The 24,570-nt window shown below is 40.2% G+C and overlaps 2 protein-coding genes across 2 annotated transcripts in view; both read left to right on the plus strand.

Moving 5' to 3' along the window:
* TRPM7 (transient receptor potential cation channel subfamily M member 7) overlaps positions 1–9,894 on the plus strand; it is a 61,580-nt gene extending 51,686 nt beyond the window's left edge. The window contains exons 29-40 of the mRNA XM_030014765.1: positions 1,810–1,891; positions 2,286–2,356; positions 2,866–2,903; positions 3,598–3,623; positions 3,969–4,019; positions 4,108–4,173; positions 4,782–5,065; positions 5,396–5,478; positions 5,811–6,016; positions 7,095–7,146; positions 7,238–7,344; positions 8,324–9,894. Coding sequence (XP_029870625.1) covers positions 1,810–1,891; positions 2,286–2,356; positions 2,866–2,903; positions 3,598–3,623; positions 3,969–4,019; positions 4,108–4,173; positions 4,782–5,065; positions 5,396–5,478; positions 5,811–6,016; positions 7,095–7,146; positions 7,238–7,344; positions 8,324–8,454 — 1,197 coding nt within the window. The 3' untranslated portion in view covers positions 8,455–9,894. The remainder of the gene's footprint in view (positions 1–1,809; positions 1,892–2,285; positions 2,357–2,865; positions 2,904–3,597; positions 3,624–3,968; positions 4,020–4,107; positions 4,174–4,781; positions 5,066–5,395; positions 5,479–5,810; positions 6,017–7,094; positions 7,147–7,237; positions 7,345–8,323) is intronic.
* Positions 9,895–11,887: 1,993 nt separating this feature from the next.
* Positions 11,888–24,358, plus strand: USP50 (ubiquitin specific peptidase 50). The gene is made up of 9 exons (XM_030016305.2): positions 11,888–12,931; positions 13,325–13,399; positions 14,205–14,371; positions 19,914–20,123; positions 20,553–20,748; positions 21,373–21,570; positions 22,063–22,205; positions 23,341–23,473; positions 24,072–24,358. The coding sequence occupies exons 3-9, from the start codon at positions 14,343–14,345 to the stop codon at positions 24,246–24,248; spliced, it is 1,086 nt and encodes a 361-aa protein (XP_029872165.1). The 5' UTR covers positions 11,888–12,931; positions 13,325–13,399; positions 14,205–14,342; the 3' UTR covers positions 24,249–24,358.
* The last annotated feature ends 212 nt before the right edge of the window (positions 24,359–24,570 follow it).

The raw sequence follows: 24,570 nt of genomic DNA on the forward strand, positions 1-24,570 counted from the left end.
TTTCCACTTATTAGAGACATTATTTTCACCAGATACCAAATGCATTCTTTACAGCGAAGTCAGGAACTCTGGTTTCGTATATCATTATCTGTAAGTAAACCCTGGTCATGATTTAAAAAAAGGTGTACCGTTAAATCTTTGTACAAATACAGCTGGATGTCTCCTTGATGTAGGTCTAAATAGTTCCAGTGTTTGGTACTATTGGGATGCAAACTCCAGTAGCATTTCCAGACAGTACTGTTGTTCTTAGATGGTTGGTAATAGAGTTGTCCCATCTTAACTGGCGGGACTGCTTTGGTTCTTACCTTTCAGGTAGGCACTACAGTCATTGATTGTAAGATGCTGAAGATGTATGCTGAACACTGAAATGCATATAGACCTCAAAATGGGTCTTCAGAAGACACTTTCAGCAGGTGCATTCTCTGTGTTACGTTCCAGTGAAGTATCTGTGTTTAGGGATGTAAAGAAATAGTCTTTCTCGTGTATGTATGTGTGTGTGTGTGTGTGTTTTTATAGATACACACACATTTTGGACACACGTACATACACACATGCCTGTGTGTATGCGTTTAGGTGTGTGTGGGTGTATTCCTTAAGAGGGAAGGTTTGTCCTAGTTTCAGCTGGGATAGAGTTAATTGTCTTCCTAGTAGCTGGTACAGTGCTATGTTTTGAGTTCAGTATGAGAAGAATGTTGATAACACTGATGTTTTCAGTTGTTGCTAAGTAGTGTTTAGTCTAAAGTCAAGGATTTTTCGGCTTCTCACGCCCAGCCAGCGAGAAAGCTGGAGGGGCACAAGAAGTTGGCACAGGACAGAGCCAGGGCAGCTGACCCAAACTGGCCAACGGGGTATTCCATACCATGGGACGTCACATCTAGTATAGGAACTTGGGGGAGTGAGTGAGCGGCTGTGTGGTGCTTAGTTGCTGGGGTTAAACCACAACAAGGTTGAAAAAGGGTGGTAACAATTTCCTAACTGTGATAAATCTTGGAATCAAAAGCAGGGCATAGCATTGCAAGTTCTAGTTTTTTATTCTTCAAAATCTTGAATTTTTACTTCTTATTCAGGTAACCATTGGAATTAACAGGCTGGTTGTGAGGAATGTTCCAGCCCTATGCCAGCCTACATGTAGTTCTCATTTGTGATGAAACTGCCTTTCTCCTTTTTTGCAAAAGAAATATTTTGTTGTCAAAAGCTGCCCACCTCAGTAGATATTCAGAAAGTATGTAATTATTATTAAGGAATATGTCCATGAGGAAATTTCATTCATAAAACAGGTTTTCATGTGGCAAGACTTTTCTAGATTTTGTTCCTATTTTCACTGGGTTCAAACTGAACTTCAGTTTCTGCCAGAGCCACGTTCTTAAATGAGAACTGATAGCTAACAACGGCACGTGACAGAATAGCTGAACTTGGTGCTTGTAGAGATCCAGTGTAATATACATTTCTGTAGTTGTACCCTATTGTAAAGTTCTCTTTAAAAGAACTTTTTCAGTATGGGTCAGTAGTCTTAATGTGCACCTGAAATTGTTAGAGCTGATGGTTACTTTGAAGAGCATTTTAACTGAATTATGCACTCAACTTTTACATTTTTGTGCAGCAAGGTATTTGAGTATACCCGGACGGTTTTTGGGGTTTGGGTTTTTTTGTTTGTGGTTTTTTTTTTTTTAAATAAATATATATATCTCCCAGATAGTCCTAGAAAAGAAAATTGGGCAGATTGTGTGCCAAAAGAGTAGTAGTTGAAAATAATGATGATGACTAATGGTACATGTTGGGGTTTTTTTTGTTTTGTTTTGTTTTTTGTAGGGTCTTCAAAGTGACTGTGGTCTAAGACAATCTAGTTCTTGCGGTGGGTTTACTGACCCTCTGGCAGTCCATTCAGAACAATGTAAGTGTGTTGTCTTTTCAGGTGACCTAATTTTATCTCTACATTGTGTTGATAATGAGTATTCTAAGAAGATACAAAGGAAACACAGAAAGGTAAAGCATCCTGAAGTATTTTCATGGTTGGTGCTACTTGAATCTGCTCCTGTGTCTCATTGTAGTTCTTCTAGTCATGCCAGCTTAATTCTATTACCCTGTATTTGCCATAGCTAGTCATAAAAAGTTAAGTGATCTAGTCAGGACTGTGCTGGAAACTTGTAAAGATCAGATAGTTGTTGATCAGGCTTTTTTTATGAGAGCCACATTAAGCTGTCTAGTTGCTCACTCTATTAGGAAATAGGTAAGTAACAATGACACGTGCTGTTCTTTGTCCAGTTATGAATCTCTTTCACTTGTAGTATACAGCAAGAGTAGAAGAGCATCGACTGAAGACACTCAGCAAGTAGACTCTAAAGCAGCCTTACTGACGGTTTGTATCCACCTTTTTTGTTGTTGCTGAGCAGAACTAGAAACTGAACAAATAAAGGAGAAGAAACGAATTGTGTAAAGAATAATACTGATTTGCGGACTCATTTGTTCAAGGAGGCAACAGAAGGGGACCTGTTTTGTCTGAGGGAAGAAGTTGTGCATAATCTCTACTACATATTGTGCATATTCTCACTATGAAAACATATGTTGCTTCCTGTTTATGGAAGAAACCACAACTTTTTGTTTAAGAAAATAATTATTTATATAATCCATAAACCAGTAGTGAATATATAGCCTTATCTATTCTTTTAATTGTAGTTACCATTCCTCAGTTGTATTTGACTCTTTCCATTCAACTGCAGTTCAGAACAAGCCTGGTGAAGTATTTCTGATAAACAGGCTGTACTGCAAGGTCTTAAAACACATTACCACCCCAACTCCAATTAAATATACTGTGTTTTCCTTACAAAACTGAAACCTTCTTTGTTTTTCCTCTCCTTTGTTTTAAAGGATTGGTTACAAGGTAGACCTTCAAATAGCAGTCAAATGTAAGTAAGCTTTCTACTAACAGAGCAATTTTATTACTCTGTATTTTGATTTGTTTTTCTTTTTAGTTCTTGTCTTTGGCTATATTGGTATTCAGTTGCATTTAATGAAAAAACAAGGTTTAAGGTTTTTTTCTAATAAATAACTGAATGTGTTCACTGGAATGCTTTGATAGGTTCTATTTAGATTAATGGGGTCACATGTCAGAGGGCAAAACATGCCCTTAAATGAAAATGACTGTGTTGACACTTATTAAGGAGTTAGCTTCCTGGTAAAGGTCTTTACCCAACCTTTCAAACTGTAAACCTTCTCTGAAATTGTGCAGACATTGCTCTTGTTAACAATTATCCCCTGAGTTAACTGTTAAAGCCATTACCTTATTAATCTGATAACAGAAAGGTAAGCTGTTGTGAACAAGTTTTAATTAAAGCACCTCTGTGGGAATGAGCTCTTGTGATGCAAACTTTACATAATACCGTGACTTGGTGGTATTTAAAGTGTAGCTCTAAAAACATGAGATTACTTAACGGCCTTCCATTACTGTTTTGTAATTAAGAAACCTGTACTGCCCTTGAAAAATAGGATAAAAGCAGTACTGTGAGGTTAACAAGGTGACCTAGGATGATGTGTCAAAATCAGTGAATCCGAAGTAAGTTTTTAAGAAGCAATGACTGTTGATTTTGTGGCATTTCACAGGCCATCTGAAGAAGATGCATTAAATGGTAAGTTTGTTTCTGCTATAAACAAGCTGGGAACTTTTCTTACAGGCAACTGTATGGGTCTTGCATGAGAAAATATTTGACTACTGATAATTTAGAAGTTAATGGACGCATAATAGTGGGGGTTTTTGTTTTGTTTTGTTTTAAATAGCCTACCATTGAGTACTATAATTTTTTTTTTCCCTGAGGTACTGAAGAGCTAAGCATAATACTTAATTTTCTGCACAGCAAATCTTTTTCAAACTCTAGTTACTTGGCAAGTGTTCTTTGCATGTGGTAATTTTAATACGCAATACAGGTATCAAGCAGTATCTCTCTCTCTCTCTTTTTAAAAAATATCTCTTTCAGGCATTGCTTCTCCTTTCAAGCCTATAATGGATATCAATTACTATTACTCAGGTCAGTCCCTCTTATGAACTAATGTTCATGTTTTTAATGACACTTATTAGATTCTTAAACTTTAACAAATACTGTAATTTTCCTCTAGCTGTAGAAAGAAATAACTTGATGAGGTTATCACAGAGCATTCCATTCACTCCTGTGCCTCCAAGAGGTAAGAATTGTACTTCTTGTTGCTGGTTCACTGTGGTCTTTTGGGGAAGAAAGCAAAAGTAAACCATGTACAGATTCCTTCTAATATAGAATGATCAGGTCAAATTTCACACTTGCTGTGAGCAAGTGTGAAACTAAAGTCTTAGTGAAGTAAAAGATGTCCAGTGTCTGTCTTGCAACACTCAAAGATATAAATGAGTATGACACCTTTTCTAGGGCAGCTCACTTGGTTATGAAATCTAGATTTAATTGTAGTTGTCCTCAGAAATAGTGATACAGTGATGATAGTATTGTACTAACAGTTTTTAAGTTGTCTTGACTCATATAAGGTGTAAACATTTATTCAGTGTTCTTAATGCTGTTTGAACAGTGTCATTAATAGTTCTAATTAGGAGGACAAAACCGCTATAACACTATGCTGCTGTATGAAAGAAGTTGGAGAGGGGTCTTCCCACTGTTAGTGGGACACTTCCCACTTGTTAGTTCGAGATGTTAGTAACAACTTAATATTGCAGCTAGTTGAAATCTAAGAAATTGTAGGTTTTCAGTGCTTTTAATTTTAAACTTGGAAAATGAATTGCAGTAATTGCTTTTTGTGTTGTAACGTAGGTGAACCAGTCACTGTATATCGCCTTGAAGAAAGTTCTCCCAGCATCTTGAACAACAGCATGTCTTCCTGGTCGCAACTAGGACTCTGTGCTAAAATTGAATTTTTAAGTAAAGAGGAGATGGGAGGAGGTTTACGTCGAGCTCTTAAAGTAGTATGCACATGGTCAGAATATGATATCCTGAAATCAGGACATCTTTATATCATCAAGTCTTTTCTTCCTGAAGTTGTGAATACTTGGTCAAGCATTTATAAGGAAGACACTGTGTTACACTTGTGCTTGAGAGTAAGTTTTATCCTTGTCAAGTATTAAACATAGACAGGCATCATATGTTAAACAGGACTTCCACCCCTCCCCCACTCCAAAACCAAGTATATACTTATTAAAAAGGGGGAGGGGGTTAGTCTGGGGTTCTGTAAGAGCTAAAGGGTTAAAAACTCTGCTCCAGTATGGTTTACTTACTCAAAGAGCTCAAACTCTTAAAATTTAGACATCATTTAAAAAGCACGTAATTTGTTACACTGTCTTCGGGGAATAGACACTGTTCCTGCTGCCTTTTTGGCTCCTTAATGTTCCCTGTCACGCAGCTAATGAAATATGGGCTTTGAATTGTAGGAAATCCAACAGCAGAGGGCAGCACAGAAGCTCACCTTTGCTTTCAATCAAATGAAGCCCAAATCCATTCCATACTCTCCAAGGTGAGTGTATTTAAACTTCCATTATGTTGCATGCTTTTGACACGGAAAAATGCCTTATGGGGTTGTTAACAGATGGATCAAATATATTAAGGTACTGGTATGTGGATATATGTCTCAGAATATTACTATGAATGTGTCAAACAGAATTATCCTTGGCAGTATTTTCTGTTGATACTTTTTGCACTGATTCTAGCCTAGTGTGGTAATATAAATGACTTTGTATAATAGTTTCAAATTATTTAGATTATTAGTAAATCAAATAAAAATCTAGTAGTAATGATGTATTTGCCATTTATTTTGGAAATATATTCATTAAATGTGCTTTTTACTAGGTTCCTGGAAGTATTCCTGTTATATTGCCACTCTGCTGGCCAGTGGTTTGCAGTTGAAGAATGCATGACTGGAGAGTTTAGAAAATATAATAACAATAATGGTGATGAAATAATTCCAACTAACATGCTAGAGGAAGTTATGCTAGCTTTCAGCCATTGGACATATGAGTATACAAGAGGAGAATTGTTGGTACTAGATCTGCAAGGTAATGTCCTCATTTTGAAACTGGGATTGAGGCCAAGGTGGATGTTTGTGGATTTTTCTCTTGTGATAGTGTTTTATTAAGAATTCATACACCTGTAATAAATAACTAAGCATTACTTAGTGCATCTTGGTCTAGTTAATCTGACTCTATGGTTGTCTTATTTAATCATAGAATCATTTAGGTTGGAAAGGATCTTTAAGATCATCAAGTCCAACCGTTAACCTAGCACTGCTAAGTCCACCACCAAACCAGGTCCCTAAGCACCACACCTACACGTCTTTTAAATACCTCCAGGGATGGTGACTCAACCACTTCCCTTGGGCAGCCTGTTCCTATTCTTGACAACCCTTTTGGTGAAGAAATTTTTCCTAATATCCAATCTAAACCTCCCCTGGTGCAACTTGAGGCCATTTCCTCTTGTCCTATCGCTTGTTACTTGGGACGAGAGACCAACAGCCACCTCACTACAACCTCCTTTCAAGTAGTTGTAGAGAGCACTAAGGTCTCCCCTCAGCCTCCTTTTCTCCAGGCTAAACAATCCCAGTTCCCTCAGCTGCTCCTCATAAGACTTGTGCTCTAGAGCCTTCACCAGCTTTATTGCTCTAATATGGCATTAAATTTTACAGCAAAACAGGGAATATAAATATATACATCTTTTCCTAATGGTACGCACCATAAAAAAAATTCTATTTTTTGGCACATTTGTGTAGTGCAAATATGGTAAGCTGTATTCATTCTGAATTGTGTGTCAGATATTCTGGCTGCGAGAACTATATGGGAAAAAGCTTTCTCATTGGTGAAAACTAAAGTTAGGAATTGCAGGCAGATATAAAAATAGGTGGAAGAAATCTGAGAAGTACAAAGTGCTTGTTTAGGAGCAATTTTTGTAAAAGTAGATTATCACATATCATTGGGGTTGGGTTTGGTTTTTTTTTTTTTTTTTTTTTTTTTTTTTTTTTCTTCTGCTTTTATTCTTGGGGAAGCTGAGAAGTAATAGCTAAGGATGCCAAGGCTTTTCAATATTAATGCATTTATGTAATGTATCAGATTTAACTTTTTCTTCATGTGCTGTCTGAAGGTGTTGGTGAAAATTTGACAGATCCCTCTGTGATAAAAGCTGGAGAAAAAAGGTGAGGTTAAAGAAGGAATTAAAGAAAAGTATTATAAAATTTTCACCAGAGAACACATGCAACCTATGTTTATGTGCACTTTACTTCTAAGGTCATATGATATGGTGTTCGGTCCGGCCAATTTGGGAGAGGATGCAATAAAAAACTTCAGAGCGAAGCATCACTGTAATTCCTGCTGCAGGAAACTTAAACTTCCTGGTAAGAGTTGCTGTATTTCTTCTTCTGAGACACACATGTCATGAAATGTTGTATGATAGGTAATGAAATAGTTATGTCATGCTGTGAAAGTGGAATAAGTAATAAACAGCAGGTTTGTAATTTTACTTTTAAAATGATATGCTATTTTAAGGTAAAATCCCAGATGAAGTAATTAAGAATGTCTGTGTGTTCTATATCCATATGCACAGTATTTGAGGAAGGTAGACTAGATTGATCGAGACTTAAGAAGGTACAGTAAAAAAATGTTAAAGGTTCCTAGAAAAAGTCAGAAGAGCAGGTTAAGATGATTGCAAACATTCAGGCTTTTTAAACAAAATGGTGCTTGTCTTTGGGGTTTTTTTTGGGGGGGGGGGGGGGGGGTTGGGGGGGGTGTTCTTTTTATTTTTGGTGTTTATTTTTTGTTGTTTTGTTTGTTTGTTTTTAAAAACATGTCTAGGTCTGCAGAAATTCATTCTATTAAAAACTTTCAATTCCAGATATTTTTGCTGCATGGACTACACTACACTCATCTCAAACCTTGAAATTGTTTCTCTGTATCAGGCTTTTAGACTCCAGCAGAACAACATAAGGAACTTGCATAGTTCCTGCCTGTTTCACGCTTCTCTCCTAGGTTGTTTCTCACATGAAGAGAGGTTATTTATTTTAAATTTGAGTTGTAAATCCTGGTAACATCAAAATAGATCATGGAAGGATCTGATTTCCATGGAAAGTTGACTTGATACTTGCTATAATATCTATAAATAAAATAATTCTGAGGTTTCCATCACTTTTTAAAGAAGAGCTTTAGGCTTCTGATTACATGTGTGATAAAAACATCCTTTTTTGACACAGTGCATATTGAGGAATTCTTCTTTATGAAGTACATATGCATACCCAATCCTTTGAAAGACTTTTATGCCCCATTGATTCTACTAGCTCAAGAAATAGTAATCAATATGACTTCATTTTCTTTGTACAGATCTGAAGAGGAATGATTACACGCCTGACAAGATCATATTTCCTCAGGATGATTCCCCTGAATTGACAATTCAGCCTGGAAGCTGCACCAAAGAATCCGATTCACCTAATTCTATTCGTCTAATGCTCTAATGATGTGACCAAATCAGTGGCTTCATCCAAACTTCATGGAATGTCACAAAGTTGTCACTTATCTTTCCTTCACTATAATTAAAAGAAAGATATGTCAAAACAAGGATTGCTGTCTTACAAGTGGAATTTTGGCTGGTCCTTAATCTAAGGACCTAACAACTTGTGATAACCATCTACAGACAACAGCTTGGCGGCTGATCATTTTAAAGGTGGAGTAACAAGTATTTAAGATACGTTTTTAAAGGGGCTTTTTAGCAGAAGGTTTATTTTTTATTTTGTTTCGATTTAGTGGAAGATTTTCTCTCTGTAGTCCTGTGGTGTGCAATATGCCTTCAACCAAAAGGATTTTGGTAGTTGATGTTTTAAGGTAAAGCGTTTGTTTGGCAGCTGTCTTATTGTCAGTCAGTAAAAGACAGGAGAAAGCACCTACCTCTGTAATGCCAGAGTATTCTTTGAGCGTTTTTGGAAGTGTTCCACTAATGTTTTCTCACCAGATGTCTTTTAATCTGGCCTTTTGAAGAGGACAGAGCCAAAGGAGGTGTGTATACGATGCCAGTAGGCTGAGGTTGAAGGTAGGAACTTGATCTGTTCCAATAGAGAGAGAGAGAATCTCCAGAATCAGCATTCAGCTTCATGGCTGTAAAGCTGGGGTGGTTTTTTTGGTGGTTTTTTAATTGTTGTTGTTTTTTGTTTTTGTTTTTTTTGTTTTTGTTTTTGTCGAATAGAGCCCTAATTGTGCGTAAAGAAATTTCTTGTTTTATACATTTCAATTTTATCAAGTCACCGTCAAATAGTAACAAAGCCATGATAGACTGGTATAATCATATTTAATAGAAGAAATAGTATGTACTGGTCCAAATAAGTTGCCTTGTAAGAACACAAGTTGGAAGTGCTTTTCCTCGTACATAGTGACTGCTTCAGAAGTTATGCCTTCCAAAGATCTCGTAAAACCAGTATATCAAAACCGAATGTACACATAACTTTTAAATGTATTTAAAATCGTGTAGAAAACATCTTTAATGTTATGTTATTTGTGGTACTTATTTAAGAGAGACTAGGCTTGGATTAGCATTATGTAAAGTACGGGAGATTGCAATGCACCTTCATGCCAATAAAATGTAATTTAACTGTCCCAAATATTGTTGAGCATTCAGCAAGAAAAAACTGTTGTCCAACTGAAGTTTCATGCTGCGATTTTTTTTGTTACATAGGTACTAATTTGTAATTTTTAATTAAAAGGGCAGTATATAGCTCTATAAATTTTTTATTCAGTAGTGTATCTTATAGATACAGACCTAAGGCACGAACACAATAGCTGTTTAAATGGTGTTTTATGTTTGACGGGGAAAGGTAAAATGTTATAAGGATATAATACTGTATACATTTTGTATATCATTAAATCTTTAAAGAATCTAAAATAAATTTATTCTTGTTTACAGACTTCTGCTGTCTGTTTTAGTCTGAAAGGTTATTTGGGTGAATTTAGTAACTCTTTATGTGGAAAAGTAGAATTTGCCATGCTGGATCAAAGCAGTTGTCCACCTTTGAGGTATCTCAACTTTGGCTAACACCAGAAACTAGGGCGGGAGGGAAGTGAAAACTCTCATAGTAGACAAACATAGGTGATGGGGTTAACGAGTAAATGAGGCAAAAATATCTTAAACCTCTTTACAGTGTTTGTTTTGAATTAGGAGCTGCTTCTTGGATGCCTGACTGCATCCCCTTCTGTTGCTGTGAGGTAATGGGCAGTTATTCAAGATGTACTTACACCTTTTTAATGCTATATTCTTAGCCAAGTAACAGCAACAGTTAATCTGTAAGTGAGGCTGGCTCTTCAAATTGAGAAGAATTTCTAGAGGAGCCTCAGGTGTTGCGAAAATGTGACCAAATTCAGTGTATGAAATAGGAAAACCATTTTGGGAAAATTGTAAGTAAAAGTTGGGAAACTTTTTGTTTGCTGACAAATACTTAACGCATAGTTAATTTTTACAACCATGGTATCTTTCTTCAGTAGTTTTGCCTGGGACTCATTTCTTAACAAAACAAACACGTGTGACTTTTGTGTGATGGGTGTGTGTGATAGTGGGGAGTGTTCCCTCTGCTCAGTGTTGCAGTGACTAGGGCCTGAAGCCTTTCCAAGACCAAAAAGGACAAGTAGAGTTGGGGAACATATGTAAGACTTGGAGTGGTTAACACTGTACATATGTTTGTGCATCTTCCTGGCATGGGTACTAGCTCATGTGAGACTTAGAGCTAGAATTATGAGAAGCACATGTCTAAATTGGGGAGGGGGGATGAAATTACAACTTTCACAAATTATCTTCTCCTTCACACTAGCAGCAAAAATCATAAATGTACAGTATCCTCAGGGAAGGCATTGGAAAAGTGTGGTGGCACAGAAAAAAAACCAAAAAAACAACCAAGTTAGTTTGAAGAAGTAGCCTGTCCGTGTTAGGATAATACCATGTCCTACTAATGTCAGGCTGCAGGAACATGAAGATTAGCCCGTGTAATTTAATTTGGTTGAGAAAATCAAGTGTCAGTCCTCTGCTGAAACCTCATCACTCTTGAAGTGTTCTATGAATAGAGAAGAGTTGTGATCCTTTAGCTTTTAAATTTCCTTTAGGTTACTGAAGAGGGGGAAAGTAGAAGCAGCATTGGAACTTCTGTTTACTATCCAAAAACCAAGTATCAGCATATCTTTTTAGAACCTAGTTTTTAAATACAGGAATATAATTCAAACCTTCTCTAATTATTTTTGCTGAAAATCTGAAATACTTCAGTGACTTTCCTACTAAGAGGGTATTTAAAGAATATTTCTCATATAGGGAAATAGGTAAGCTACATTATTTTCCTTGACAGATAGTTTTGATTCCCTACCACCATCCTCAGGATATTTTCATTAGAAGAACCACCATTGAATAACATATTAAACTGAATCTTATGTACTTGTAGACTAGTGTTGGTTGCTTACGTAACTTATGTTTTAAAATGCACTTTAATTTCCTCCAGCATCAATATTTCTTTATGCAAAAAACTCAAATATGTGAGTGTGCTGATTTAGTCTTTTAATTAAACCAGCAAATTCAGCATTATTGACTGCTTTCTTGCAGTATTTAGGTGCTGAAATATTTCAGAGGAAACCAATCTCAAATACGTTGTGGTAAAATATGCGAAGGTGAGTGTTCTTGGGAGCTGGTTTCTTAGCTGCTGCTCAGCAGCCATGTGATTCAGAAAAGGAGGGATTTGGGTTTTAAGCCTGTGGCAGTGATTTCCTACACTTTAGTTCTTTGTGGTTGCATCTCACTTAATGCCACAACACTTAACACTGCAGGAATTTGGAGGGGGGAAAAGACCACAGCTGAAAACTTGCCGGTAACAGTTCATGTTGAATGTTCCTAAAAGATTAATTGGAAAAAAAAAAAAAAGTTGTTTTTTTTTAAATATAACAGTGCTTCTGAAAAGACTTCTGATGATTTAATCTTTCTTTTTCCAATTAACACTTTTTCTTGCAAGAAATCAATTTTGTAGTGAGAGTAATGGTAAGTTAATTCTCAGCCCCTGAGCTTGCAGCAGATAGTACTGATGTGGATTTTTGTATCATGCTATGTCAAAATAGTAAATTAAGGTCTTGATTCGGATTCCACAAAAAGCAAGAATAAGCATATGCTTTTGCCTTCTTGAATGACGAATGTTAGCATTGCTGATTTTAGTACTAGGAGTAAAATTCAGCTATATGGATTTATAGTCTTTTTAAAATACTGACAATATATTTAATTATTTCAGTGATTTATAGTTTTCAATACAAATTTTGTTCTATCTGCATGACAGCTATTATAGATTGAATTTAACTTCTTGTTTCTCAATAATGGTTTCAAAAGGTGCTTTTTAATGCTGCCATCAGCCTGTGTATGACCATAGTACTTGCTTTTCAATATATTACTTCAAGTTATCTTCCTTCTTTTCTTTAATGTATTCCCCTCTGTAGGAAGGCAAGAACTCTTACTTTTGGTAAGAACATTTTTAAGAATTAGTAGAAGTTTAAACAGCCCTTGTTAATGCTGCCAACTGCTAAATAGTTTGCAGTGTCGTTGTTCCCTGTCCTGTATAAGAAAAACAAACTACTTGGTTCCTTCTTTCTGTCTACTGTTCTCAGTATATTTTACAACATACCTTATTTGGTGCTCTTGCTCTAAATAAATAGTTGGCTGTGTTCATGCTTGTCATTAATGGAGTGAAATCAAGATACAATTCCTTCGTATCAGCTACAGTGGGGCCAGAACTTCAGCGTAACAAATTACTCTAGAAAATACTGTGGTTGCATGCACTAGCACATCACTGTAAACATAAAGCTTGTGAAAAATCTGTAGCTATTAAGCCTTTGGCAGTTGTAATTTATTTTTGTACCTTTGCTTTTTTAGAGCGGATGATGAGAATATTTGGTCCAGTAACAGGAGTTTGCCAAGAAAATCAAGGAGTAAGTTCCTGACATGGAGATTCCAGATGAAGTGGGCAGGAAAGGCAGGATATGCTGGGGGTATGGGGCTAATTACTGTTTCATTAGTAATAATGAAATATATCTCAGTACTATTTAACCATGTAGAAGGGTGAATACATGTTAGCATCTGTTGTTGCACTACACCAGAAGCTAATTAAAAAAAAATAAAATAATCCAGGCAGTGGTTTTATGTGTTTGTGCCATGCTGCTATATTGTTGGTTTTGTGCTAAGTATGAGATACAGATAGTGATATAAGTAGTAGTAGAAGTGGTAACTAAGCCCCAACAAGTGCTGAGGGGTGTTGCAGAGCAGGAAGAGGATTAGGAGGCAAATTGCTTTTTGAACAGTATCTGAAAAACTCTTTCTTGCAGGGAGCTTTGAAATCAAGAAAAATGGTGAACTGATTATTTTCTGAGACTGAAACTTCAGGCTTTCCCTTTTCAGATGTGAGTAACGACCATTACAACCAGTGGTAGCCTTCTCTCATCTTGTTTCCACAAAAATGCAATTAACTACGAACAAAAGCTGCCCTTGGAAGGTGACGTGAGGCAGGAGGAAGCTTCCTCATCCCTCACGCCCTTGCTGCAAGGAGCAGATCTGTTGTAGAAACTTGCTGGAATTTTTTTTCTTCCGAGTCAGATGTTTGTGGTCATTCCTCAGCCTCTGCCGTGGTCTTAGCTCAGCCTTTCCCCAAGTCTGCATGAAACATCTGACTTCCTCCATCCCACACGTGTATCAGTCAGTATGTCCTTCTGTTAAGTCTATGGTAGAAAATACAGTATTTGTTCTAAGTAAGACTTAATAAGTAATATAATCTGGCTCCTGTTCCACTCGTGTGGAGACTGGGGAGGGACATCCCCTGAGCCCCAACAGGTGGTGGGAAGGGAGCAGCAGTGTAGAGCGGGAACCAGGATGCAGCTGTGTCAATCAAATCTGCCAGTTGTGAGAGACCCTGGGGTAGGAAAGACATGCCATGAGCAACTAGGAACATGGATAGATGAGTTCTGGAAGCACCTGTGTCATTCGCCCGTGACAAAAAGGGTTCATGGGAAGACAGAAGAATAAAACCAATTTATATTATTGGTTATCTTTCTTTGAAGGGATATTTATAACTGCATGGCAGGTAAGCTAGTGACCCAAAGCCAGAAAGCCTTGTTAGCCCTTTCTTACCCTAACAAAATCTGAAGTTATATATCCCATCATCAAAATACTAGTTTTGATTTTTACTTTTCTTGGTTTGTTTTTTTTTAGACTGAAACAGCTGCTAAAATGAAGGATAAAGGAGACACTGAGAAAAATTACACAAAGCATCAAAATTCCTTAACTGGGAGAAAAATGCAAGCTGCTGGCAGTGTACCCTGTATTCCAAACTAGGAGCGGATACTTACCATGACTGTTTTTGTCAAAACCAAAAGGCAGTAAGTCAGCTTCATTGGGGGCCCAACTTAAATGCCTCTGTGCAAATGCATGTAGCATGGGGAATAAACAGGAGTTAGAGATGTGCACACGCCTGCAGGGCTATGATCTTATTGGCATCATGGAGACGTGGTGGGATGGCTCCTGTGACTGGAGCATTAGAATGGAAGGATACAGGCTCTTTAGGAAGGACGGGCAGGGGAGACGAGGAGGGGGTGTCGTCCTCTATGTCAATGACCAGCTGGAGTGCATGGAGCTCTGCCTGGGGATGGATGAGGAGCTGACTGAGAGCCTATGGGTCAGGATTAAAGGGAGGGCAGGGACAGGTAACATTGTAGGGTCTGCTACAGGCCACCCGACCAGGAAGACTGAGCGGATGAGGCCCTCTATAGACAGATAAGAGCTAGGAGCAACCTCATGTCCAAAAGCCCTGGTCCTCATGGGGGATTTCAGCCACCCCAATATCTGTTGGAGGGACAAGCAGGGCATAAGCAATCCAGGAGGTTCCTGGAGTGTGTTGATGATAACTTCTTTCTCCAAGTGATAGAAGAGCCAATGAGGAGAGGTGCTATGCTGGACCTTGTTCTCACCAACAAGGAGGAGCTGGTGGGAAATCTGAAGCTCAAGGGCAGCCTTGGCTCCAGTGACCATGAAATGGTGGAGTTCAAGATCCTGAGGGCAGCGAGGAGGGCACACAGCAAGCTCAATACCTTGGACTTCATGAGAGCAGACTTTGGCCTCTTCAGGGATCTGCTTGGTAGAGTACCATGGGATAAAGCCCTGGAGGGAAGAAGGGCCCAAGAAAGCTGGTTAATATTCAACGATCACCTCCTCCAAGCTCAGGAGCGATGCATCCCAACGAAGAGGAAGTCAGGCAAAAACGCCAGGAGGCCTGCATGGATGAACAAGGAGCTCCTGGATGAACTCAAAAACAAAAATGAAGCCTACAGAGGGTGGAAGCAAGGACAGGTAGCCTGGGAGGAATATGGAGAAATTGTCTGAGCAGCCAGGGATCGGGATAGGAAAGCTAAAGTCCTGATAGAATTAAATCTGGCCAGGGACGTCAAGGGCAACAAGAAAAACTTCCATAGTTACATTGGTGATAAAAGGAAGACTAGGGAAAATGTCGGCCCTCTCCGGAAGGAAACTGGAGACCTGGTTACCCAGGACATGGAGAAGGCTGAGGTACTCCAAAGACTTTTTTGCCTCAGTCTTCACTGGCAAGTGCTCCAGCCATACCACCCAAGTCACACAGAAGGCAAAGGCAGGGACTGGGAGAATGAAGAACTGCCCACTGTAGGAGAAGATCAGGTTCAAGACCAACTGAACCTGAAGGTGCACAAGTCCATGGGACCTGATGAGATGCATCTGTGGGTCCTGAGGGAACTGGCGGATGAAGTGGCTAAGCTACTATCCATCACATTTGAGAAGTCGTGGCAGACTGGTGAAGTTCCCGCTGACTGGAAAGGGGGAAACATAACCCCCATTTTTAAAAAGGGAATAACAGAAGACCCAGGGAACTACAAATCAGTCAGTCTCACCTCTGTGCCCGGCAAGATCATGGAGTGAATCCTGGAAGCTATGCTAAGGCACATGGAAATTAAGGAGGTGATTGGTGACAGCCAACATGGCTTCACGAAGGGCAGATCCTGCCTGACAAATTTGGTGGCCTTCTACAACAGGGTTACAGCGTTGGTGGATAAAGGAAGAGCAACTGACATCATCTGCCTGGACTTGTGCAAAGCATTTGACGCTGTCCCCGCATAACATCCTTGTCTTTACATTGGAGAGACATGGATTTGATAGATGGACCACTGGGTGTATAAGGAATTGACTGGATGGTCGCACTCCAAGAGTCGCGGTGAATGACTGATGTCCAAGTGGAGCGCGGTGATGAGTGGCATTCCTCAGGGGTCGGTACTGGGACTGGTGCTGTTTAACATCTTTGTTGGTGACACGGACAGTGGGATTGAGTGCACCCTCAGCAAGTTTGCTGACAACACCAAGCTGTGTGGTGCGGTCGACACGCTGGAGGGAAGGGATGCCATCCAGAGGGACCTTGACAGGCTGGAGAGGTGGGCCCGTGTGAACCTCATGAAGTTCAACAAGGCCAAGTGCAAGGTCCTGCACACGGGTCAGGGCAATCCCAAGCACGAATACAGGCTGGGCAGTGAGTGGATTGAAAGCAGCCCTGCAGAGAGGGACTTGGGGGTGTTGGTTGACAAGAAAGGTCAACATGACCCAGCAATGTGTGCTTGCAGCCCAGAAAGCCAACCGTATCCTGGGCTGCATCAAAAAAAAGCATAACCAGCAGGTTGAGGGAGGTGATTCTCCCCCTCTACTCCGTTCTTGTGAGACCCCACCTGGAGTGCTGCGTTCAGCTCTGGGGCCCCCAACATAAGAAGGACATGGACCTGTTGGAGCGAGTCCAGAGGAGGGCCACGAAGATAATCAGAGGGCTGGAGCACCTCTGCTATGAAGACAGGCTGAGAGAGTTGAGGCTGTTCAGCCTGGAGAAGAGAAGGCTCCGGGGAGACCTTATAGCAGCCTTCCAGTACCTAAAGGGGGCCTGCAGGAAAGCCAGAGAGGGACTTTTTACAAGGGCAGGCAGTGATAGGACAAGGGGTAATGGCTTTAAACTGAAAGAGGGTAGATTTAGATTAGATGTAAGGAAGCAGCTCTTCACTGTGGGGGTGGTGAGGCACTGGAACAGGTTGCCCAGAAAGGCTGTGAATGCCCCATCCCTGGAAGTGTTCAAGGCCAGGTTGGATGGGGCTTTGAGCAACCTGGTCTAGTGGAAGGTGTCCCTGCCCATGGCAGGGGGGTTGGAACTAGGTGATCTTTAAGGCCCCTTCCAAGCCAAACCATTCTATGAAAAAGAAGATAAAACCAGGAAAATATGGAGAGTCATCCCACTGAATACAATTTATCTATTTAAGTGGTTAAATTCCAGTAAAGTAAAATGAACTCCTTGCTGTTCTTGTCCTTTCTTGATATTTTCTCCAATGTTGCAAATGTTCTAATTCCAGTTTGAATTTTATTTCTGTATTAGTGTATATTATTAGAAGTTCATTCATACTTTTTTTCCCCCGAAGGGCTGCAGGAATAAGCAAGGAGCCTTGGAAGCATAGAAACATTGGAGATGCTCTCACAGAAATGAGAACGAGGGCTTTCAGAGAATCAAAACAGGCTTTCAGAGAATTTACAGAAGTCCTATACTTCTGTACAGGCTTCAATCTATACCTACACAGAGGTAAGAATAAGAGTGCGTAAATACTCTGCATGTGTAATGGAAATGTCTGGTGTATTTCTATTACCCGAGGCAAAACAAGTCAACTGCAGTTGCTCTGCAGCAGGCCTTTTGATAAATCTGCAACATGTACTTGTCTCTGCGTTTTACCTATAGCCCTTTGACAAAGTACCTCCATATAGTTACAAACAATCACAGCCCCATGGGGGAAAATCCATTGTATTTCAATCTCATATTTTGCATATTTGAACTGAATAAATTTGCAGAAAGAGGCAGGATTGAGTTCCTAGCTAATTGAGATTTATCAACAAAACTTTAAACGAATATTTCAGGGTGGAAGAAAACCAACTGTGAGTGTATTTATACATTGGTATGTATTCAGGCGTTTGTACGTATTTGTTACAACTTTTAAGTTTAACCTACAGGAGTATAATTTAGATTTTAAAACATTTGAAACTCTTGGTAAAGTACATACACTATTACAGTTTCATTTTCAAAAATGTAGATTGGGTTTTGAATGGTAGTTTGGGAGTGTGTGTGTGTGTTACTTTTATATCTCAGTTTGCAGATACACAATTTGGGAGATTAATAGCAGTGGCAGCGAATAAGCTGTCCGAAGAGTGCTGGCAGACATCCTTTGCTTGAAGCTTAACAAGTAAGATAAACAGGGATTTTTTCAATGGCTTCCTGGGCCTGTTCTGTGGATAATTGTTACTTCCCAAATTGTATGTTAAATACGGAAAACCTGCTGCTCTTCAGTGATGTATGAAATTCAGGGATCAACTACACTGTCTCATTAGCTTATTAAAAGACACTTCTTTACCGCTACCCTTTTTTTCCCAGGAAAATTTTCTAAACACCAATAAACTAATTCAGCGTGATGTTTTGAGGTAGTTCCATCTTTTTATGGTCAACACCCTCAGTTTTCACTGCCCTTCCATCAGACCATGGCAATAATAAACGCTAATATGGATACGAACAAACAGAAATAAACGCGGGTCAGGCTGAAACTCTCCGCCCGGTGGAACGGGTGGGTGCTCGTCTCTTCCCAAGGTTGTTTTGGGTGGCACGTAGGAAGGAGGCGGAGGCAGGTCAGGCAGGGCCCGTTCCCCTGGATGAGAACTGATGGAACAGGACGGCATCACAAAGCTATGGGGTGAGGGTAGGCCAGGGGATGGGACGGGACACGCAGGACCGTGCTACGTGTGCCATGGAACTGGACGGAAGAGGTGAGACACGAGGAAAAGAGAGCAAGAGGCTGCCTCCCTGAGCTGGGGCAAGCACAGGCTCCCTGCAAGGCTGCTGGTGGCTTCCCAGCCACCTTCCATACCCGATGGTCCCAACGTGTTTTCTCCTCCGAGCTGGCGTTTCACAGGGATGGCTATAAAAGAGGGAATTAAGGTTTTTCACAGGAGACTGGTCTGTAGGTAGAGCTGTTTGGAAATGTTGGCTCTGCTGTTATCGAAATTTAAAAGGAAACAGTTCTGTAGTTGTTTTGTAGCTATTAGATGATAGAAAATGACTGTCAGCCTGGGACACCTCCAGAAATGGCAACTTGGGCAAGTGGTGTTCAGCTGAAGGGAAAGAAATGGCTTTTCTTGTTCCACAAAGATTATTGAGGTTTCAGCATTTTCCTTCCTTCTGCATCATAATAAGAAGAGGCAGCCTTTAGAATTTCAACAACGGGAACATTGGCGAGCACGTCTGGGTTGTGCAGGGTCTGTGTTCAGATCTCTCTGCCTAATTGGGGATGGGGACAGTTTGGTCCAGGACAGACCTGTGCAGCAAGAAAACAAACCTACTAAAATTTTCTTAATGTGAATTAAGTAACGTTTTATGACAAAAGTCTAAAGAGCAACCTGTTTGTGTAGCATCTGGACTGCAACCTATGGTTTTAGGAAATAAGTACCAGACCACTGAGGAAATGAAATATAATATGCATTCTGTAGAGAGAAATGCTTGAGGTAGTTATTTACATCTGGTTATAGTTTTTGAGTAATTGTGTATGGAGTCAAAGACTGAGTGGAATTTTAGGAATAACTAACTCTAAAACCTCAGGTATTTAAATAATACCTCTTAATGATGTACCTCACTGTATTGGGACGAGCTTAGTGTGGGAAATAGAGAGTCTTTACCACTGTATTAGCTTGATGAAAGTAAATGTGAGTGTAACTTACAAAGAAGATCCTGAAACAGCAGGAAACGTCTCCTCAAGACAGTACTGCTTTCTAAAAAACGTAATAGAAAAAGCACTGCAGCATTTTAGATTTCCACTGTTGTGGGTTTTTTCCTAGGAGGTGGAAGTATGACTCCATTTGTTTGGAAGGCGTGAAGTATTCCTGCAAGGAACCAATGGAGGAGATGAACAGCCAGCACCCAGGGCTCACTGGCCTGAGGAATCTGGGCAACACGTGCTACATGAACGCAATTTTGCAGTGCCTCTGCAGCGTGCCACCGCTTGTGGAGTATTTCCTCTCAGGAAAGCACAAAGCAGCCCTACACAAGTAAGCTGATTTATTCAAGCTACTTGTATTTTTCTGCTTGGCACTGCCGTTTTCCTTCCAAAGGATATGTGTTGCTATGAGAATGTCCGAGGCAGCCACCTGCTAGCTCCCCACCAGGCAGTTACAGTCAAATTGGCCACAGGCTGGTTTCCTTCTCCTTGCTCTGAAACCCTGAGTCGTTTCCTTGCTGGGTAACTTGAGAGTTATACTTTGTCGTTTTGACAGTAATACCAGTTACTCTCATTGCTGTCTCGATGATGACTCCTACTACTTTCTAGTATCTGTGGAGACCCTCAAACTAAATGACATGCTGACAGAGCAATACTGTACCTGTGTGTATTTTCTAAGTTTATGTATTATGTTCCCATTTGAAGGTAGAGCCACCATCTCTTCATACTTTACCTGAAACTTATGTTTATTTTTTCCAAGGGAGAATGGCGAGTCTGTGACTGCCTTTGGCTGGTTGATGTCTGATATGTGGCTCGGAGAGTTTGACTGTGTTTCCCCGGAGGTTTTTCATTCAGTCCTTGGGAAGCGGTACCCAACTTTTAGCAAGAGGACGCAGCAGGATGCACAGGAGTTTCTGATCTGTGTGCTGAATGAGCTCCACGAGGGTCTCAAGAAGGTAAGAGCCCACCTGTGGTGTTCTGGGGCTGTAGCTGTTTCCTCTTTGCATTTCATGGTTTAGCATTCCATGTAATAATTGCCTGTCCTCCTCTTCTGAACTACATGATGTGGCTGCTAAAAATTGTCATTTTCTTCCTTTGTTTCATACCCATGAACACACAAAAATTCATTTGCTTCTTGTCTAATGCTACATCAAATTGCAAGCCCCATCTAAATGATAATGTTGTCTGTAGCTCCATTATCCTCACCCCTCCCTCTCCTTGCTTCTTTCACGCTTTACATTCTTCCCCTTTTTCATCTACCTGAAACCTTCATGTCTGCCATGTCCCCATGTCTACCTTTCTCCTCTTCAGACCTACTGATAAAGAGCTTGTCTAGCAATTAAATCTCTCCCATCTAATGTATAGAATATTACATTTTTGTTTAATTTCTCTCAGAAAAGGAATTTAGCTTACTCTGCATGTATGAAACATCAAGTAAAGTAATAGCATTTTAGAGCCGAGTTGTGACAAGACTAACTACTAGCCTACACAGGCAGTGGGCGGTGACCATTAAAACCCAGTGAAGGCACTTCTGAAACAGTTGGTTCCTTACATTTTGTTAATTTTTTTCTTCTGTATAGTCAAGCAAAAGGAGGTGCGTAACTGATGCAAAAGCAAGCAGAGGGAGTGTCAGTGAAACATCTATTATCACACAGTTATTTGAGGGACAACTCAGTTACGATATCATGTGTCTGGAATGCAAGACCACCATCGACAGACCCGAGAGGTTCACTGTTCTTTCCCTGCCCATCCCTTCCACAAGCGCATGCTCTTTGCAGGTACGACGACTACTACATTCCTGCTGGTTTCTGCTTTATGTGGCAATAGGTGGCTTAGACTAATACGTGTTATTAAAAAGATGCAGGTTTTTAGTTACTTTGGTTTCCTGGGCACTAACGGACAGTCTTTGAACTGGTCCTAAGAGATGTGGGGTTTCTATACTTGTCTCTGGACCGCGGAGGCTGGTAAGGTTATGGGAGCGACGCTCCTGAGTTGCCATGGGTGAGGGATATTAAGATTGTTCAATAGTAACCGTGAGGGTTTCTTTCACTCATCCAAGTATTTCCTCATTTGGGGGGAAAAAGGAAGCCAATGTTGGCAGCTTTGTGTTTCAAGTGTACTTGCAATGTTAGCCTTGCTACATCATGCTTCAATTAGGAAGAGAGCTCCAAAATATGGCAAACCTGTCTCTGACCTTGGTCAGGACCTTCAGGGGTGGAGATCCGTTTGACCAAATGATTTTTTTTTTTTTTTTTTTTCTTCTTTGACAGGACTGTCTCAAATGTTTCTTTCAGCAAGACATACTGACTTGGAACAACCAAATCCAGTGTTCCTGGTGTGGAACAAAACAAGATGCTGCAGTAAAGGCCACCATAACCAAGGCACCGCAGATCATTATTTTCCACCTAAAGAGGTATAGTCTATATGGGGTAGGACATGGCCATTTCCTGGGATTTGTGAGACATCACTTCCATTTACATAAAAGGAAAAAAATCACTGCAAATGAGTATTTTTAGTACTTTTGATACCTGGAAGCTAAATGGGCAGTTACAGAAATATATCTGTCAAACAAGAAAGCTGCATTCCTGAAATCTCAGACAAGGTGTTCTGCCTTACTCTGTACTGCAACCCACCAAATTTCATTCACTGATTTTGGGATCTCTTCTCCAAAGGGAAGAAAAACTCCACCGAGGAGTGACTGACTACAGATTAGTACAGCGGTTCATATGGTCAGACATCCCTGTGAATATGAGTTCCTGGGGCAAGTGGGAGAGATTGTGACTTGGGTTCTAAGGGCAGGACCGAAACAGGGCATTTTGCTTGTCATTATTTCAGCTGAGACACTGTGGTTTTGTTTATCCCTTAACTAAATCAGGTCTAAACAACTGGGTCTACTAAACAGAGGTGCATCAGTGTAAGAGCTCCTGATTAGCAGACTTTACTAGCCACACGTGGCCAACTGCTAAATTTATTAAGAATTTATTCCTAACAACTTCCCACCTATAAGGAAAATTCCTCTGGAATGATTTGGCTTCCTAGAACTACGTTATGTAAAGTTATTATTTAGTTGCCCGTTATGCATCTGCTTTCCTTGACACGCTCAGAGGAACTTGTGGTCCTCAGCTGCAGCCCTTGGCCACGTTATAAATGTTTAAAAGTATAGTGTTGTACTAAAAGTTACAGAAGAAAGAGGGATGGAGACTGGCACGGAAGAAGAGCTGACAACAGCAGTGCAGTCCAAAATGTTTAGGACAGACAGTGATGCAGAGATTTGACTTCTGGCTGCTTTTGGCACCTGTGTCCATTTCTAGTAGACAGAAGGATCAGGAAGCAAGAGCTTTGCTTTTCTTGCTGGACATCTCAGGTGGGTTTAGTGCATTTTCTGTCAGTTTACTGTAATACTCAACATTAATACAGATCTCTTTCAAAACACTGGGTAGTTATTTGTTGTTTTTCCCTTCCCCTAGGAAAATCAGTTAAGCAACCACCACAATGCAAGAAAGAAGTAAGTTTAGTGTTATTTAAAATAGTTCAAAAATTTGTTTCAGGTTTGAATGGCAAGGCAAGCACAAAAGGAAACTCTCAACTGACATCTGCTATCCACTCAGCAATCTGGATCTTTCTCCCTACAGTTCCCCACTTTTCTGCAAGGATGCAGAGTACAGCTTGTGTGCTGTAGTGGTGAGCTTTGCCTTTCCTGCTTTTATTTGTAAAGCCTGGCCTCATGGAGCAGATGAAGCCTGTGTTAGATATGTTTTTCATGCACTTTTTTTTTTTTTTTTTTTTTACCTGCCATGGACATATTCCAGTAACAGTATGTAACCAAGGAAGAGAGGAGAAGTTATCGCTTCCCTCTCCCTCTTTCCCCCACATCCCAATTTTAAAAAGCACACACTCCTGGCACATAATGCCTGGTTGGAGCCTCCTCAGCATAAACTCACAAGCTGATCCTGCATAGATCCTGTTTATAAATAAGGACTAAATGGTCTCTTTTTCCATCACTCACTGCAAGTGGGGCCTGCTTATAGTGACCCATATCAGGGCTAATAGCTGGGCTGCAAATTTAATATTGCAAAATGGAGAAGCATAATCATCATCTATTTGCTCTGTTTTAAAGCATTTATTTGAATTAACATTCCTCGCTGTAGACCAAAGGGGGCTAGAATCTTCTCTCCCATCTTTTCCAGGCACAAACAAAAAATGATTGCCAATTCCTAGCTTTGCCTGTAAGGAGAAAGAGCGAGACTTCTGTTTTAACAGACCCTGTTGTTTGTTACAGAACCACTCTGGTTTTCTGGATGATGGCCACTACACGGCATTCTGCAAGCACTCAGTCACCAAAAACTGGTACAGCTTCGATGATGCACAGATCACCAAGATCCCAAATGCCTCAGTGCAGTCTGACACAGCGTATCTCCTATTCTACACCTGTCAAGGCCTTCTCTGCACCCATTAAAAATCTGCTAGCGATGGAAAACGAACAGTGAGTAGGCCAGCAATTAGAATTCATTGGCAGCATTAGCCGAGTCCTGTTTCATCAATAAACTAGAGCATTTGCACTACCAATCATCTGTTGTGGTCTTTCAGCAAGTAATTTCTAGAGAGAAGAGTTACACCTTCCGAGCCTGCTAAAGAACATGCATCCGCTCCATTTGTACAAGGTCTGTTTGTTTTCAATGACAAACCTCGTACATCCCTCAAAAGAACACTGGCGTGGGTTAGGCCCAGCCAGCAACAAAGCACCATGCGGCCACTCGCTCGCTCCCCACCACTGGGAT

Source organism: Aquila chrysaetos, chromosome 5, assembly GCF_900496995.4.
Source record: "Aquila chrysaetos chrysaetos chromosome 5, bAquChr1.4, whole genome shotgun sequence".
NCBI lineage: Eukaryota > Metazoa > Chordata > Aves > Accipitriformes > Accipitridae > Aquila > Aquila chrysaetos.